The sequence below is a fragment of the Podarcis vaucheri genome (genome assembly GCF_965113315.1).
Source record: "Podarcis vaucheri genome assembly, chromosome: 4".
Lineage (NCBI taxonomy): Eukaryota > Metazoa > Chordata > Lepidosauria > Squamata > Lacertidae > Podarcis > Podarcis vaucheri.
In genome coordinates this window covers 40,923,343-40,941,944 of record NC_138762.1, presented here as the reverse complement: position 1 = coordinate 40,941,944, position 18,602 = coordinate 40,923,343, and the positions used below count along the sequence as shown (strand labels likewise).

The 18,602-nt window shown below is 41.6% G+C and overlaps 1 protein-coding gene across 5 annotated transcripts in view; it reads right to left on the bottom strand.

The window, feature by feature from the left end:
* The window catches only part of EPHA3 (EPH receptor A3), a 217,515-nt gene that overhangs the window by 185,193 nt on the left and 13,720 nt on the right, over positions 1-18,602 (bottom strand). For 4 of the 5 annotated variants that reach the window (XM_082219719.1, XM_082219720.1, XM_082219721.1 and 1 more), the window contains exon 2: positions 8,830-8,894. In XM_082219719.1, the coding sequence (XP_082075845.1) occupies positions 8,830-8,894 (65 nt within the window). Of the gene's footprint in view, positions 1-3,387; positions 3,487-8,829; positions 8,895-18,602 lie in introns of those variants that run through there. The other variant, XM_082219723.1, reaches the window with a different exon arrangement.

Below are 18,602 nucleotides of genomic sequence, written 5' to 3'. Positions count from 1 at the left end.
ATGAGATCATATCAATGCTTGGGTTATGTCATTTTGGTTAGCACAATATGTTACTGCCTCATATGTGTGTTTGTGTTCCAAAACTGCAAACCTCCGCATCCTCTTTAGCCAGCCAGCTATTCCCCATTTTATACTTGCGGGATTGGTACTTCTTTCTTATGTGTAACACTTCACTTTTATATAAACACGTTCCCCCATTTTTACTCCATACAAGCTCTTGGCAAGAAAAGGAAATATGATTGCCAAGCGGGATCAAAGAGATTTTAGATACTGTAATTCGTTTCAGCCACAACTTGGTTAAGCTCAAGTGCTTGGATTTAAGACAATTTAATGGGAAAGCAGATAGACACATCTATTCACTCCAATTATTTATTTATTTTAATGCTTAAAAAAAACACACACACCCCAAAGACATCTCAGTATTTAGTATGCATAAGGAATATTCTGGCTACATATCTCAGGGTCTATTAGTGATACACAGAGTGTGAAATAACACAACCAGGTGCAAAAAAAAAAAGATGAAGATAGAGGGGAAACCTTCTTAACATTTAAAGACTAAGGCAATGATCCTTACCCTACTTACCTGAGAGTAAAGGATCACAGTCTTAAGGACAGATATGTGGCATATTGCATTTCATTTTCACTACGCTTGACTACAATACATTAGTAAGTTTGTGCTTGTGTGCAGCTGTGTAGACACACTAGGGGTATGAAACAGCTTCAGACAAATCAGAAGCCAAAGGAGGGTGTTTCAGAGGAATTCTGGGCTTCTCGTAATGAGATATACATCACATTCTTTTTACAAAAGCATCTCAAAAGATGTATAAACTGTTTTCTTTTCGGATCGTATAAATCTTTTGCAGGAATCTTTCGACCAATGTGGAGCTCAAACCCACAGCCCTGAGATTAAGAGTCTCATGCTCTACCAACTGAGCTATCACAAAATACAAGACAGGCCATGCAACTACAAGAATAGATACATTCCCACTTATACTGAGAGATGGGGGGGGGTTGTATTGTGCATGACCAATGGCATTGTTACAACCCTGGAGTTAAGCAGTAAATGGGACATCATCAGAGGATATCAGCTGAGGAGGTGGACTGAGTTTCTAGCTCTGAACCTGATACTAGCCATCATGGGACCCCTGACCTGAACGTGGCAGGGAGGACCATCACAGATGCCTTTCCTCTGCACCCAAGGAGCTGAGTGTCCTCCCATACTACCTTGCCAGTTCAATAGCACAGGTAGTGTACCAGGTGAGAGACAGTGAAGCACAGGAGAAGCGCCTGTTCTCAAGCCAAAAAGATGGCCTTCAAGAGACTCCAGATCTCCAAAAGGGGATGTGTCATATGGAAGATGGACTGGAGGCAGAAGTTCAAAAGGCTCATTTGGTGCTTTCTTTGGTGCAGTGACGATTGACTTGGCTTGTCTGCTCATCCGCAGGATCAGAGCAAAACTCAGAATCCCACTAGACAGTTCATATGCACATGGATATACAGACTTGCAGAACCGCACTCACATCTGTGTTTCAGTTGGCCTACTCACAATATCTAGTGCCGGCAATTCAAAGCTAGCTTAATCAATTACTGGCCTCATTTTGTAAAGCATCCTCAGGGTTAAAGCCACCAGTCATTTGTACATATCATTCAGATGCATCATTAAAAAGGGTCTTATGGTCCCTTTCCCAACCTGCTTCTATTATTAAATGGAAGTTATGGGAAGTTCAGGCCTGGCCTAAGGGTGATGATCCTTACGAAAACAAAATTTAAATGTCATGTACCCAAACTAAAACTCTATATGCTCTACTATGGACACAGAGCTCTTGTGGAACTGATGTGCATCTGGCTTCCCATTCACTTCAATAGAGGAGGTTAGCTAGTCTCCCTTGAAATGCATATGGAGCCCTGGTGCATCCTGGAAACAAGGCAAGTTTTCACATAGGTTAAGAGTAGTTTCCACTCTAGTGGGTTTTTTCCCTATCCTGTATGTGTGTGCTCAGATCTGTATTATTGATTGAAGAGACTTGATTCCCCCACCATTCCACATCTGTACTGCTGCAATTTATGTGAATTGCGGTTAATAATCAGTTGCGTTATGCTTAATCAGCATATCAATAATATGCTCAGCAAAGACTAAGTGGCTCTCATTTCCCAGACCCTTTCACAAATTGTGATTGATTGACAGCATGAAAATTGCACAAATGCAGGTGTTGGTGCAGAATATTATCTCTGTGGACTTTGCAATCAAGTACAAGTAAATGTAGCTATTGCACTCTTTAATAGTTCTGTTGCTCTGCTTTCTGGAGGAGCCTGAACTCCCAGCAGACTTGAATGAGCTTGACCAGATGATCATTGTGTTACAAACGCTAATGTTATGAATGTGTGGGATGGTTAGGAGAGGGCGGGGGGGGGATGAGACTATGGCATTTTTTGAAGGTGATGATAAATCCAGGGTTAAAAAACGCTGACATCAGACAGCTATCAAGTAGAGCACAAATGAAGGTAAATCACAAAATGAATATTCAGGATTTCTGTATAGCTGCAAATCAGATCAGATAATCATAAGGAAAACATTGAAAGAACACTGCAAACAAAACCTGTCTTTCCCACTCTGGAATTAACCCCTTGTATACATCTAAAATAAAATCAACACATCAAATTTTCATGGGGTGCCTACTAAGGGGAAGGAGAAAAAGCAGCCCTTTTATATTTACTAAAGTAACCAACCTCAGCAATATTGGCACTTATGGGTTGTGATGGGAATATATTGCTGTGTCTTGGAACTTGGCTGGCTTCATACCAACACCCTCATTTGCGAGATGCAGCTTTGAGTGTAGCTCTATTAACTTTAGCTTGTAAATCACCTTAGCACCATTAGCAATGTTTCAATATGATGTGACATCTTTATTATAATGCTTTCCCTCTGAAGTTTAAGTTCATATTTTAAGCTGGGTTTCAGACAGATGTAGATCCCCTCAGAGTTTTAATTAATATAGTAGATGTAAAGCACTGTGAAAATATTGCCTTTCCCGCCTCCCTCTTTTTTTGGTTCTCCGCTCTGTTGAATAATTATGTAAGAATGCAAGTGTGGAAGAACAAGCACTAGTCTATGATTGTGCCTGAAAATGTCAGATTGCTCACTCAGACCCAGACTACACCCCCTCAGATCAGCTTTGCTTCATGAAAACATGGGTGTTTTGCTATTAAATTCAATAAGAGCAGACTATTTGTTCCCTCTTTCCCTCCCTCGATGCAACAAACTCAGTATAAACACACAGTTCATTATCCCATAACAGAATCAGTATGGTCCAGACATTTATTCTTAGCTCCGTTCCCCAAAGAAATTAGAATCTGTCGATAGGAACAGCATGCACAGATCAAACTTACCCAAACCATCCCAGGCTTCCAGAATCTAACCAAACTGCTGCGTGAGACAACAGGAGTCTTTTTAATGGGTTAATGTGACACGTCTGTTTCTTACAACACTCACGATACTCTGCTTCGAGCCTGTGCCAGCTGCTTTGCCTCTTGCCGCTTTAGGCGTTTTGAGGCAAGAGAAGCTCAACAAGGGAGTCCAGCAGAGCAGGAGAGTGGAACAAGAGAGGAGTCAAAACAGCAAAGCTTAGACTCCTGCAAAATAACACCAATACTCAGTCGGAGGCTACCCAAGAAAAGAGATGAGCTGGAAAAATGTAGGAGGTGAGTTTCATGAGACAATTCTGACAAGGACCATAAACTGATCTCTTGCCCCGTTCACTTTTGAAATTAATAAAGAATAGGGGTAGGGGATGACAATTGTGGCCTCTGTCTCACAGGCACCTGTTCCCTGTCCAAACTGACCCTTCCTCTCATATCACATATCTACACTCAAACACGTAACCATTCTGTACTGTCATGACTTCCCCCAAATAATCTTGTACCGGGTACCCTGTATTCTCCTTTCCCCATATAGAACAAGTGTTCTTTGGGAAGAATAAGTGACTGCTGAACCCAACCTGTAATGCAGATATGCCAACTGACTGCCACAATTATCTCTTGCCATAGCCTGTAGTGCTATGTGAGGTGGAATTGTTTTGTAGGGAAACTGGACACCAGGAGATGTAGGTCACTGGTTGGGGATGCTCCTGTAACCACTAGTCCTCACTGCAATTGGCTGCATGATTGGCAAGGCATGTAGTGGGCATGCCTGGGGCATGTGCTGTGCTTGGCATGCTGAATGGCTGCCATGGCGAGCATTACTGTGGGCACCATGCACACTCCATCCCACTGCTTTGCATTCCCGTCCTGTAAGTTGCGTGCCACATGACATGTGTTTGTACACACCTGATAAAGGCACCTAGGATCTTTCCCATGCATGTCAATAGGTGGCCACTGTTCCTAGGGAGTTGCTAGCTGAGCTGGCTCTCTGAGTTTCAGTGGCTTCTTTCCACTCTGAACCAATGTTGACTCAGGTGGCATTTCCCCTTCCCGGAGCCTAACAACTAAGCTATAGAACTGGCATGCTTTATGCAGGCTTCATTTAAACTAACATAATTTATGCCAGCTTCCAGTGTTTAGGATTGCTCCCTAAATTACAATGATCAGGGGTGAAAAGTGTTATCGGACTATTGTTGTTCCTCAGAAAACCTGCACAGGATCACTTGCTTGAATGGGTCCTCATGCCAAGGAACACCTAGATAATTTACTTGACATACTAGAAAAGCCCATGCAGGGAAATTTTGCTCTGTGGTACTTTAAAAGAAGTGATCTCCCCCAAGTGCACTCTGAAGTGGCACAGTCTTGTGGGGAATTGCATTACAAACCCTGCTGAATGTTTCAATCAGCTTTCAGTTCCCCGAAGAGAGATGCTTGCTGCCAATTACCACATAGGAACACTGTAAAGCTTAATCACACCAGAGACAACTAACCTTCTGGAAATAGCATGTTCTACAATCTAGTTAGCGTTAAGAACTTCCCTCTTTGCAGCAGACCATCAAGCGGCCAGACAAATGTCTCTAGGATGCTTATAAACAACTGCCCGTCCCCACATCATCTGTCCCCGACATCGGATACGCTACTTTTCAACAGGGACGTTCCACTGACAGATGCCTTGTCCCTGAATCTGTATATCCTCTTCTAAGCTCATCTCTAAGCCAGTGGCCTTCACCATAACTTGTGGTCACAAGCTCATTCCTTACATTCATCGTGAGTTGCAAAGAGGGGAACTGCCTTTGGTATGTTCCGAATCTATTACCTATTAATTTTCACTGGAGCTGAACTGCTGCGTTTGTGCAGCTATTGCACAAAGTAAAAAAGCAGCAGCAGCAAAAATAGACAAATGTCACGTGTAGCCTGTGCTATGATTTGAATCAGTACCGGATGGCCCACCTAGAAAAGGGGGGACATAATAAAAGTCCTGCTAAATCAGAATATGAAGTCAGCATCCTGTTTCACGGGGTGCGACCCAGATCGCTTTGAGAAGCCCATAAGCAGGATACCCCTGTACTCCACAGCAACTGGTTTTCAGATCCATGTCATCTCTGAACATGGAGGCAATATATAGCCTTCATGGCTAGCACTCATTGACGGGCTTATCCTCCACAAAGAGCTTTCCAGTGCCTCAAGCAGAGGTTTTTCTAGTCACTTGCTCCCTGGTCCTTTTAACTGGAGATACCAGAAATTGAACCTGGAACCTTTGGTGGTCAAGTTTATTTCCCGGCTCTCCTATCTTCTCAGTTTTTGGGCTGTTGCCCCCTGCAACACAACTGACAGACCATTAGTGGGGTAGGAGAACTGAAAATAATGCCAATATATTTCACCATTGCAAACAAATGTGCCCCTTTTGTTTCAGATAGTACATGGGTAGAGGAGTCTAAAACATGGGTAGGCAAAGTAAGGCCCAGGGGCTGGATCCGGCCTAATCGCCTTCTTAATCCGGCCCACGGACGGTCCAGGAATCAGTGTGTTTTAACATGAGTAGAATGTGCCCTTTTATTTAAAATGCATCTCTGGGTTATTTGTGGGGCATAGGAATTCATTTATTTCCCCCCAAAAAAATATAGTCCGCCCCCCCCCCAAGGTCTGAGGGACGGTGGACCGGCCCCCTGCTGAAAAAGTTTGCTGACCCCTGGTCTAAAAAGTCCATGGCACAATTTTTCACAGCCCTCTAGTGGCTATGGTGGCTCATTTACGAGAAGGAATGTATTTAGTATTAGCTCTGGAAGTGTAGGCTCAATTCTGACCAAACTAAGCCTCCTGGTGTATGTTTTGCTCTAGGAGGCTTAGTTTGGTCAGGATTTGGTCAGAGAGATTTCGTCACTTCCAGTGTTCACATTCCTTCTGGTAAATGAGCCACCATAGCCACTTGAGGGCCGTGAAAAATTTTGTCCCGGGCTTTTTAGATTCGCCTACCCATTAAACCAAAGGGGAACATTGGTTGCCAGATGTGATTCCAACCCCCAGCTCTCCTACCCTATTACATGGGATTATGGTTAGCAGGAACAATTCACAAGGCAATTTCTGGGCATAGATCTGTGGCTATTTCTTACAGGTAAGGGCATCATAGTACAGCTTCCAGACTACAGCAATTTGATTGGCGTTTAAAGCTATTCTTGCTGCTTCGAGGTGTGCAGTTGGAGAAAGGGGACTCAGGCAAGACACAGAGGAAGTTGTAGGCCCCCATGTTGCCCTGCCATCAATTTTATCAGCAATTCTAAGCGAGTGGGAAGGTGTTCTGCATGCATGCCAACCTACAGCTCAAAGCCATGCCTTCCCTGTAGCTGGTCCAAGCCTATGGAATCCCATCCCAGCTAAGATTAGACACACACCCTCTTTGATGAACTTCAGGCACTTGACTAAAGTGCTCTTGTTCCAGCAAACACTTTAAGGCAGCATTCAGTTTTATGGCTCATCGCTTTATCGTTTCATTTTCTGCATGGCCTGTTTTTACGTACACCGCTTAGAAATGCTAATGATTCAGCAGCCTACAAATGTATCAGATTAAATAAATGAATGCACACAGGAATCTGCCTTCTACCTAATCAGCCCATAGCCCTATATAGCTCAGCACTGCTTACTCTGACTGGCAGCCACTCTACAGGTTGTACGACAGGGTTGTCTCCCAGCCCCACCTGGAGACATCAGGCATTGAATCAGAGACCCCCTGTACGCATAGCTCTACCACTGAGCTAAATCCCATACAGCCTTTCTATGGACAGAGACAAGGAAGATCACTTGCCCATTCAGTGACCTTCATCAGGTGGAAGAACGGTATGTTAATAGAGCAACAGTACAAATAGCATCGAAGAATGAAAGAATTGTAAAGTTGGACAAGACCCTAAGAATCATCTAGAACAACTCCCTGCAATGCAGGAATATGCAGCTGTCCCATACTGGGATTGAATATGCAGCTACGGCATGCTCTAACCATGTTCTAACCAACTGAGCTTATCCAGGCGCATAGAATAGCTTCCCACATACAGTGGTGCCTCGCAAGACGAAAAGAATCCATTCTGTGATTCTCTTCGTCTAGCGGTTTTTTTGTCTTGCGAAGCAAGCCCATTGACGGATTAGCGGATTAGCGCTATTAGCGGCTTTTAGCGGCTTATTGGCTTATTGGATCAGCTGATAAGCGGCTTAGCGGCTTAGAAAAGGGGGGGGGAGGGAAAAAACCCGCAGGAACTCGCAAGACATTTTCGTCTTGCGAAGCAAGCCCATAGGAGATTCGTTTTGCGAAGCACCTCCAAAACGGAAAACTCTTTCGTCTAGCGAATTTTCCGTCTTGCGAGGCATTCGTCTTGCAGGGCACCACTGTACTTTGAACCTGTGAACATCAGAGGAAGACCATGGTCCATGATGGGTCCTGTGATCTCCACTTTTCCAACTCATGGATCATAGCCTGCCTCCAATGTCCCCCGCCCCATGAAAACCCTATAAACTTCGACACAGTAATTTCAGTATCAAATGTGGAAGTATACAGTGGTTGGTTGGTTTTTAAATACATATCCTGTAGACAATGGCAAAACAAAAGCTACAATAACCATTTATGTAAAGTGTTGATAGTGGAGAAAGGTGCATTGTGCATATTTTAAATGCACAGTCTCTCTCTCTGTGTGTGTGTGTATATACACACTTGTATATATACCTAAATGTTCAGACTTTAAGACAGGCTGAGGAATCTCAAGCCCAGATGCCAAATTTGTCTATCCAGATCTTGCAATCTGGCTTTCCAGGCTCTCCCTAGACTAGGGGTTGTGAACCTGGTCCCTACCGCCCACTAGTGGGCATTTCAGGATTCTAGGTGGGCAGTGGGGGGTTCTACGGCACAAGCTGAATCCTCCTTCCATCGAGCACTGGTGGGCGGTAAGGAAATGTTACCATCAAGAAAGATGCATTAGTGGGCGGTAGGTATAAAAAGGTTGACTACCCCTGCCCTAGACTATAACCAGACCCCAAGTCAGACTCTTCATAGTCTCTGCTCATCATGGGCCTTTGCCTGACCCTATTGTGTCCTTGAACTGTGAGGTCTCTTACTTGCCTGGATTGAAAGATGTGTGAGTAAAAACCTCTGAGTTTTGTCTGGCTGGAATGTGGCCTTGTGTACAAAGGTAACAGTCACATCCACCGAGCCACCCTTTTTTGCCTGTGGTGTGCAACCCCCAGAAGGTCCCCCATGAGGAAATGTAACCCTGGACCTGAACAGGCTCCCCACCTCTGTCTTAAGAAGTGGATTGCATTTTGAAACAGAAGCAAAAATAGCACAAACTACAATTTGTGAGTCTTCTCTCTGGTCTGGTGTTCTCTGATGACAAATAAAATGGTTAAGCAGCTCCATTGCACTCATCAACTCACCCCATGTGATGGATACGAGATCCAGCCCAGCTCTCCTTGAATTGCTTTCGAATCCAGCAGATTAACTGTAAAAAGGTGACAAAATGAGGAAGAATGAGTTTGTTTACCTCTGTTCAATTTTAAAAAAATCAGAATTAATCATTCAAACCTCTGAAAGGTTGACATAAAATACACACTAAAATGGCCAATAAAATCAAATGTTACAAGTTAATCTGTTTCCCCAAAAAAATAAAACCAGTAGAATTTATAAAATAAAAGCATATATTAACATTCATGTCAAATTTTAGCTGGTACGAGAATCAGAATGGTGAAGGTGCCTGCCTGCCATCAGTTGGAAAGGAGTTCCAAAGTCTAGGTGCTGCGACATTGAAGGATCAATTCCTTGAAAGGGCAGAACGAACAATATGATAAGGTTACCAGACATCCCTGTTTCCTGGGGACAGTCCCCAGATTTACAAATCAGTGCCCATACAAAATCCAAGTTGAAAAGTGTCCCTGGATTCAGTGAAAAAAATCTAGTAACCTTACAATATGAGGCAATTGTAAAAGTGTCTGTTCTACAGAGTGAGGTTATTGAGTGGGCATATGCAGCCTTTTTTTCCAGTCAGAACTCTCCTGAACTCAGGTCTGGCACCTCTCAGGTGGGCGCCATGGCCATTATAAGAGAACAAGGGAGGCGTTCATGGTGAGTTCCAGCACCTCTTTTTCTAGAAAAATAGCACTGGATGTCATAAGGCAATTCTTCAAGCAAACTGGTCCTTCTGCAACAGGGCTGGAGAATCTGTGATCCTCCAGATGTCGCTGGTCTATAACTTCCATCATTCCAATCATTTGTCTATGCAGCAAACGCTTATGGGAGCTGGAAGCAAAGCATATCTTGAAGCGAAATACGTTCCTCCACTTCTGGTCCCCAAGTAGCTCCCTCTCACAAAGGAACTGGTTTGTTTGGGTTGAAACTTTCAGAGATACAGAAAAAGCAGAGCTTTCAAAGCAGAAGTTAATGCCATAAACAAAACAAAGCAATGAAACCATCTCCACATTAATGACAGCAAGAGTCTAAAGTAAAACAGTTATTAACACCTTTATACCCTCTAGATTTCTTTTTTCTCTCTCCATGTAAAATGTCTGAAACTTGACTCAGCGAGCACAAAATTAAAAATACAGAAGTGAAAGGTGCAACAATATTCAGATTGTAGTTTAAGAGGAAGCTTACATTTTGCAAATGTAAAGTGATTTGTATAGTAATTAGATCTGATTCTGGGCTTTGCCTTTTCTAGCCAATTCATTACACTTTCCTTGAACTGCTAGGCGATATATGAATTGTTTTAAAACTAAAACTTCAAGCATCATTTTTAAACATGACTTTTCTCTTCCCAGATAACCTCGAGCTTTTTAAACAGGCTTCTAATCTACCGGCAGCAAAGACCAGATCTGGCATTTTGATGCATGTTTGAAATGTAAATTGCAAATTCAATTAAGTACATTTTGAAACTCTGAAATTGATGTTGAAAACAGATCCAGTAAAATCTACCTTTTGACAGTGCCCCCCGCAATGTGTCTGCTCTTTCTCACAATAAACATATTGATCTGATTGCTGTTGAATGATCACATGATTCCATAAAGTGCCTGTTCATTTTTCAACAGAAAGTACCGTTAACTGCATCAATATTACAGTAGCAGGGGGCAGATTATTATGATAGTTTCCAGATTGGCACAAATAAAAAAGAATTCTTAATATATAAATAAGAATACTGCATCTTGTAACTCAAGGCTTTAAGATTCTCATCTAATATTCAAGACTTGGTGCCAAGATTTGGGGGTTTCCTGGATATATATATTTTTCTTTTGGCACAGTGAGTATAATCTGAAAGACATATCTCCTTCTACAGCAGTTGAATTGTTAGTTTAAAAAAAATGTTCTATCCTAAGCTACCAGTTAATGAATGTCAAATTAAAAATGGGATTTCCTTTAATGCTACATAGTTTTAAAAATTAATATTTTATTTCTTTGTCTTTCTTTCAGTTTCTAAAAGCACAACAAATAAATGCAACATAACTGGAAGATGCTAAAGCCCTAAACTAAAAGAAGGTGAAAATGTTAAAGATATTCTGATTTGTACAATGGTCAGTTTTCAGTTGAGACCTTCTGATGTAAGGGGGGGGGGAACGCTTTCAAAGACTCTCAAGGTAGGTTTCAAGGGTTAGAAACCCTTTAAATAAATAAATAAAATGTCAAGTGTTTGTTTTCTCAAAACGAAAGGAAAAGAACTTTTACTGCCCACTTATACCTGCTATGTTAAGGAGGAAGCTGCGTTGACCTGATCGGAGTCGAGTGCCTTTTTAAAGAGGGTCTGTGTATTTAAATTATTCTATAGTTAGCTTTGATATTCTTAGGAGGTGGAAAAGGTTTTTCACTACTGGGGAAAAAAATACACTAAAAAGATGACTTGAGCAAAAGGACCAAATTCTCTCTCTCTCTCTCTCTCTCTCTCTCTCTCTCTCTCTCGCTCTCTTTCTCTCTCTCTCTCTAACCCATTCATTAAATAGCAAGTCAGTTAATTAATCTCCCCCAGTAACATTTCAGAATCGAAAGGTTTTGCTCCATAAAAACATTCCCATGAGCTACGCCTTGCGTTTGTGTCAAGGAATCTGAGCATTCCATTCCTATCACCTTCCATAAAACTTAACACACAAGCATCTCAGCAGTACAATTAGATTACCTTTCCCCTGCCCCAACCTCAGTGGAGTCTTCAAAGGCACGTAAGAGCAAATGATGGATATAAATGGACACAGTGTCACAACATGATCCATCGCATTAGGGATCCGAGGAAAAGGCTATTCGCCCTCTCACAAAGTTTAACGACAACAATGGATTAACTAGAAAATGATGTAGCTTAAGTATTTGTTGGCTAAACAAACATTTTTATAAGCAATTAATACTGGGTTGGGAGAAATTACAAATGACATATTACAGAAAGGCTATTGACCCATGTAATTAAATATTTTGATAACTTTGATTGTTTTCATTACATGGAGAAAGTCAGGATGGGAGACCGCAAAAATTCAACATCTTCATGCATCTCTTAACAAGGAAATAATTATATAAAATTCATAATTATCATTTGGTTATTTGGATTACAGTAATTATCTGTATGTCTTTAATGGATATGCTATGTATGTACACATATATAAAAATAGTTTTGATTCTATTATTGTTTAATTGTTCTTTTAATTATTGTCCCTCCCCCTCCCACATATTTTAAGCTATTCTTATTTTATCTGTAAGCTGCCTTGAATCCCTGTCAGGAAAGAAGGTGTGGTATAAATAACTAATAATAATAAATGTTTTCATTAGTTTTCACAATACTGGGCTATAATGATAGAGCAAATTCCCCTTCAAAATTTGTCCAGCCAACTTAAAAAAAAAAAGATCATTACATACACCAATTTTTAGAATAATCCCTGAAAACTGAACTTTGAAAACCTGTAGAACACTGACAGTGTAACTTTATACATAACAATTCAGAAGTTCCACTGAGTTCAAAGGTGCTTATTCCTAGGTAAATGGGTATAGGATTGCTCAGTTAACAGAAACATCTGAAACAGCAAAAGTTTTAGATCTCTTGCTCAAAATGTACCCTCAAACAGTTAAGGTATTTCCGCACCAGACAAACAGCTAAAATGTCAGATGTGCAAACTTCAAGAGAAGCATGAATATTGAAGAAGTTTGAAAATAGATCTCCAGCATCAGCCATCCATACACTTGCAAAATGCAGGCTGTATCTACTGGCATAAATATAAAACACAGTGATTTAAAAACTTTCCAAGAAGCTGGCAGGATTGCTAGAATCAGGTTTTGTTGAATTTCTACGGAGAACCCATGTTAGTGCTTTTTAACTTATCTGTTGGGTGAAAACAACGGATAAAAAATTAAAACGGATAGGCTCAATTGATGCAGGGATAATGCAGCAGAATGTAACGGCCAAAGTTCAAGCACAGGACTCAAGAGGTTCACAGGAGAGCCCTACACAAAGGAATAAAAGTGCAGCCCCATGTACTTACACGAGAGCAAGTCCCTGGGAAATCAGTGGGGATTAATTCTAAATAAAAACATGCATGGGATTGGGCCGCATGATTTACAAATCCCAGGAATGAAAATAACGTGGCTTTCTTCCCATTTTACAATATAATCGGTTTGCCCACAGCACAGCACGCCATGACTATTTATGGCCCATTGCACCATACCAGCAACAACATCGCCTATTATTAACGTGTTCTTTCCTAAGAGCTCTGCTTCCAGCATGGCTAGTGCGGGCTCTGCAGTAGCCAACTTCACAATTTAGGAGAACCCATAATGAGCTGCCTCCGTCCAGGTTGATTCCATGTTTATAAGGATGAGTCTCATTTTGGAACTTGAAATAGTAGCACAGCACACATGGCCGAAAACCTGTTTAAGCTATTTATGGCATTTACGTCTAACACACAGTATAAACAAGAGCTCTGCTGTTGGGGATTGCTAACCAGTAAGCAAAGGAGTTTTGCCACTGATAGCTGACTGGAAATCTACAGCCATTTCTGAGTGGTACTTACTAAGGCTGACATCCAATGATTCACACCTGACATCCACTTCCTTTCCTCTCCTTATGGCCTTGGGGTGCATCCAACATCTGTTCCCCAACCCTCCAGAGTAAATTCCGGGGTGCACAGAGGCTATAGGGAAAAGGAAAAGGTTTGCATGAGCAAACCTCTTTTCCCACTACACTGGGTGTTACCTTGAGTGAACTGGGAAAAACGTCAGATAGCTTTGTAGAACTGCAGTATCAGAATGTAAAAAGAGGCTAGCCCAGGGCTAGTCAATGTGGACTACCACCAACCCCACCTAGCATAACCAGTGGTCAAGGACGATGGGAATTGGACTTAGGAATGGGAGAGGAATTTGATTCAGTTTGTATTTAAAGATGAACCTATCTAATCCACACTTTTGAAAAACAGCAAGAGAACCAAAACAAAGCCATCCTTCGGAGTTCAGACTTTTCCAAAATTTATAGTTCTCCAGCCGAGTAATGTGTACAAAAATGCATATTCATTGCATATAAAAACAAAAATAACCCACTAAAATGTTTCCACAGTGCACGTCCAATAAGCAAGCAAGAGAATACAAGGTAACATGTGAAAATGCTTTATGGATTTTGCACAAAACCAAAACCACAACACAACACACAAAAACAGGGCATAGGAATAGGGTGTTTAACCCTTCCTTGTGTTGATTTCACAATGACAATCACCCCCTCCCTGAAGCTGATGTTTCTGCCCCTCGCTGCTTCCTTGCCAGAGCATATATAGGTTCTACAGATGATTCTGGTGATATACATGATTGTCTTTTGTGGGACTTTGTGACTATGACTTTGTAGACCCTAGGTCCAGTAAGAAGTCCAACATGAATAAAATAATTACATGATCTTCAGTGCAATCCTATCTTTGTCAATTTGGAAGCCACAGTTTACTCTAAGTAAGTGGGTACAGTACTGCAGCCTTATTGTGTAATTCTGAAATATTTAATCTCTGAAAACAAGTATTTTCTCCCATTCTCTTCCTTTATGATTTAAATGAAGAAAACTCTTTAACTCAACTTTTTTGATAAATGGTCTTACTGCAGTTAAAATGTATTTCAAGATGTAGATTTCAACAGCTCGCTTTTTAATAAAATAGGATTTCATTTTCAAACAGGATTCTTTTTAAAAAGACACTCTAACTGGAGCAGAATAGGAGGAGAGAGACATCTAAATGAGTAAAAGTAAAACCATGGAGTTCATTCTTGTTTTAAGCAAATTCCTTCTAAAGATCATCTTTTAAACTGTGCAACACAACAACAACAACACTATTTAGAATTCTTTTTAGTGAGCAAAACAAACAAACACACAAGATGATCACTAAGATGAATTACTTTTAATTTTCAAGCACTTTCTACAAAATGCAACGCTTGTTGGGTTTCTTTCGTTAAGCAGCTAGCTGCTAATTTGGAAGCAAAATTGCTTATGAAGAAATACTAACAAAAGGGAAAAAGTGAGTTTTGCAATCCAAGGCAAAAAATATAAAATAAAATGAAGACACCCATAATTGAAACATGTCATGCAAATCTGGGAAGCCCAGAAGGCACTTTGAAGCAGAAACCCAGCCAAGCTTTGGTTTTGGGGTGGGACAATGTGGAGACTACTCACAAGCTGATATACATTTGTAGACCGCATGGCCCAGCTTGCACCCAGTTTCTCTCATGCAGTTGCTGAATGTATGCAACCCAAGCTGAGCGATTGGTCCATTAAAGGTGACTCACTACTAAAATACATATAAGAGAGCTGGAGATTCTGCTAGTCACAGCTGCACTGACACTGCGTGTTTTTTTACAAAAGAAAAAATACACCCACAAAGAGACAGATTTGGATTCTGAAGACATGTCTCTCCTCCATCATTCCTAGCCACCCACCAAGAACCAGCTGCACTAGCCATATATATATATAAAATAGACGTAAGCCATTATCCTGAATGATGGTGCCACAGAAATTCTCACAAACAGTTCCACACCACACATTTCATCATGCAGGTACAGCTAGTTTTCTGTAGCACTGAACTGCCACCTTTTGCAAGCCGACAGTAGACTGCAGTCTCTGGGCTCCACCATTTAGCACAGAACAAAACAGATTTTCATGTAATTTATTCATTATGAGCAACGCAGCATGGACCATAATCCATCAACACATGGCCAAAGGATTTCTGCTGAGTTCAACCATCCTGCTCCATGTCCCCAGCTTTGTTTCCTTCCCAACTAACCACATTGCAGGGCATATTTCAGTTCAGGCTGCCTTCCCAACATCCTGGATTAATACGGACATCCCATATTTTAAGAAGACCACAGATCCACTGCCTTGCTATTGAAATTAGAACCGGTAATTCAAATGTCAGAGGGTGCAGAAAATGACATGTCCCTCACCGTGTAAAATGTTGATGGCTCTTAATTCACTGACAGCAGAATGTGAAACGGCCTGTTGTCATGGGCCCCAGACTATATTGAACAGATTCTGGGAACATGAAGTACTTTGATGGCACTGAGATGCTTCTCGCCTACTTGCCTTCAATGAGCGGGATGGAGAGAGGGATGAATCCTATTTGATTTCACTGAAAATGCATAAGTCAGACAACAATGCCACAATAAAACTGTTTACTTGCTTCATAGCCTGGAATGAAACTAATTTGCAATGAGAGCTACATAGCCTCTCTGAATATAAGGAAGCAACCCTACGGAAACCCAGGCATTGAGACACAACTTTATTGATTACAGAAAGTGACTGACTGGTTGCATAGGCTCTGGTTCGACTATGCCATGCAGGTAGTGCTGACCAAGGGTTCCAGCATAGGTCAGCAAAGGGTGAACACTTGGATAAGTGGAAAGCTGGGAACGGTCTAATTCCACCACCCAAATGTCCCCCGGGGTTGACCAAACCATTGATTCCCTGGATTCCTTTAACGGAATACCCTTCACATAAGGATGACAAGAGCATTCTCCCATCCCTGTCACCTGAACCAGAGCCTATCTGCAACCTTACAAGTTGTGACGATTTGCTACAAGGCAGGCAAAACCCAAATGGCAACAGCCAATCAGCCAAGTGGGGAAAATTCCTGCCGTGCCCCTGTCCCAATGACAGATGACACATGATGGCATAGCAAGGTCAAGTGCAAAGCCCTAAAAGTAGGGAGAGGTGGGCAGGTGTTCCAAATGCATGTGCTGAAAGAGGAAGCTCGAACCGTCTGGACTCAGTCTCAATGGCCAGATTGTACCCATCTTCGAGGGACCTAGCAATCGGGTGTTGTGGCTGGCCAATCATACCCACCCACAACACAGGGTGTCAATTTTCCAGGTCTCACTGCAATATGTGCCCTCTTTAAGGGAGGACCCAATTTCTCGTGACATATTCCTTATTGTTTGGGGTATGTAAGAATGCAAATGGAAAACAGTTTTAATTCAGGAGCCTTTTAAATGGCCTCTTGCAGAGGACATAAAATAATGTGATGGGGCACACGCATACCCAAAAGAAACCAAGTAATCTGAAAAGGGAGTGCTCACATTACCACATTAGAGCACAGTGAAGTTGCTGCTTTTTCAGTGCATTTCACAGCTCTCAGCCCCATTCTAGTTGTTCACATCAGCATGGCTTCATTAGAGTCAGATTCATTTTTGCCAGGAGACATTAATGGGCAGGGCTGTCTTTAACCCTGCACAAAGGTATTCACACTTTGGCTGGAGATGAATTAGGAATGGTTTCAGGACTTTCAATCAGTGTGAAGCTAGTTTGAAAAACAACACATCAAACAATGATATTTAATTTTAAATACAGGATACCTATGCAATTTGAATAACATCATGTGAACATGGATTCAAAACCCAGTACAGGAGATGCACCGAGTACACAGTAAATGTAGTGTGAACACAGTCTAAGTTCATTATATAACAAAGTTAAGAAGTACTTATGAACTCAGCTATAATTTGTGTTCAAATCCAAAGCTGCCACCAGGGAATTGCAATGACCTGATTAAACTGAGACATTTTGCTTTACAGAAATGCCTTTCACTGCATGCAATGTCAACATGTTGTGCAAAACTGACTTTGCTTCAGACATGCCACTCTGATCTGTTACTTTGGTGACAATTATTATTTTTATTTACTGTCCCTGTTGTTGGTTTTTGTTGTTAATAACAGTTGTGGTAGAACACGAGACTCTTAATCTCAGGGTTACAGCTTTGGAGACCCACGTTGGGCAAAAGATTCCTGAATGGCAGGGGTTGAACCCTATTATCTATTAATTATTAACTGCCTATTGAGCAGAGGAAAAGATGACAGTCAATTAACATAACAAGTTATACATATTTGCAAAAGGGTTAACCCATGCACTTCTTGTCTTCCTTTTGGGCATCTTTGAAACTCACTTGTCATGCCTCATTCCCTGATCCAGAAAGCACATGCCTAGCAGCCTCCTGTATCAGCTATTGTTCCTTTTAATGAACTATCCTGCAGGCTAACATTAAATCCACAAGGAGAACAGTTCAAACAAACTTACTGCAGTGCATTAGTGTGCCATTGCCTATGAAAATAGCTGACCCGCATCTGTTAGAGACTGATATAGTTCCAAGGCCTCCCTCCCTAGTCCTCTCGCGCAGGAGGAACAGCTTTAACTCAATGAACCCATTGCCTTTCTCCTCAGGAGACGCAACTGCTGAATAGAACCTGGATAGTGAAATCTCCATACACTAATATAGCCTTGCAAAACTGGACGGACACCATTGAGAATGTGAGTGCACAACAACAAAGCAGAAAGTCCTGCTGCAGCGGTGGTTCACACAAAATGAGATAAGCATGTCAGAAATATAAGCAAGTCATCTTTTTCACTACCAATGTTGCATTGCCTTGCAGTAGTGTTGCCATATGGTTCCTTTCCCCTAAGAGCCACCTCTTACTCAGGAACACCCCGGTCCCATTAAACATGAGTGTCTTTTCCTTCTAATTCTCTATAGCGTTAACAGATGTTCCTTAATTCAGGCACTCCAAGGGTGAGCTGCTCCTTATTTTTTATTTTATTTTTAAATGTGATCATGGCAAAGTAAAGGGGGGGGAGGAGAGAGAAGTAGTCACATTTGCTAGTAACAGAACATAGAATGCCTAGATTGAGAAGTGAAGGAAAAAGAAATCCCTGCTGCAAAAATTTACGTGAGTGTATTTAGACCTT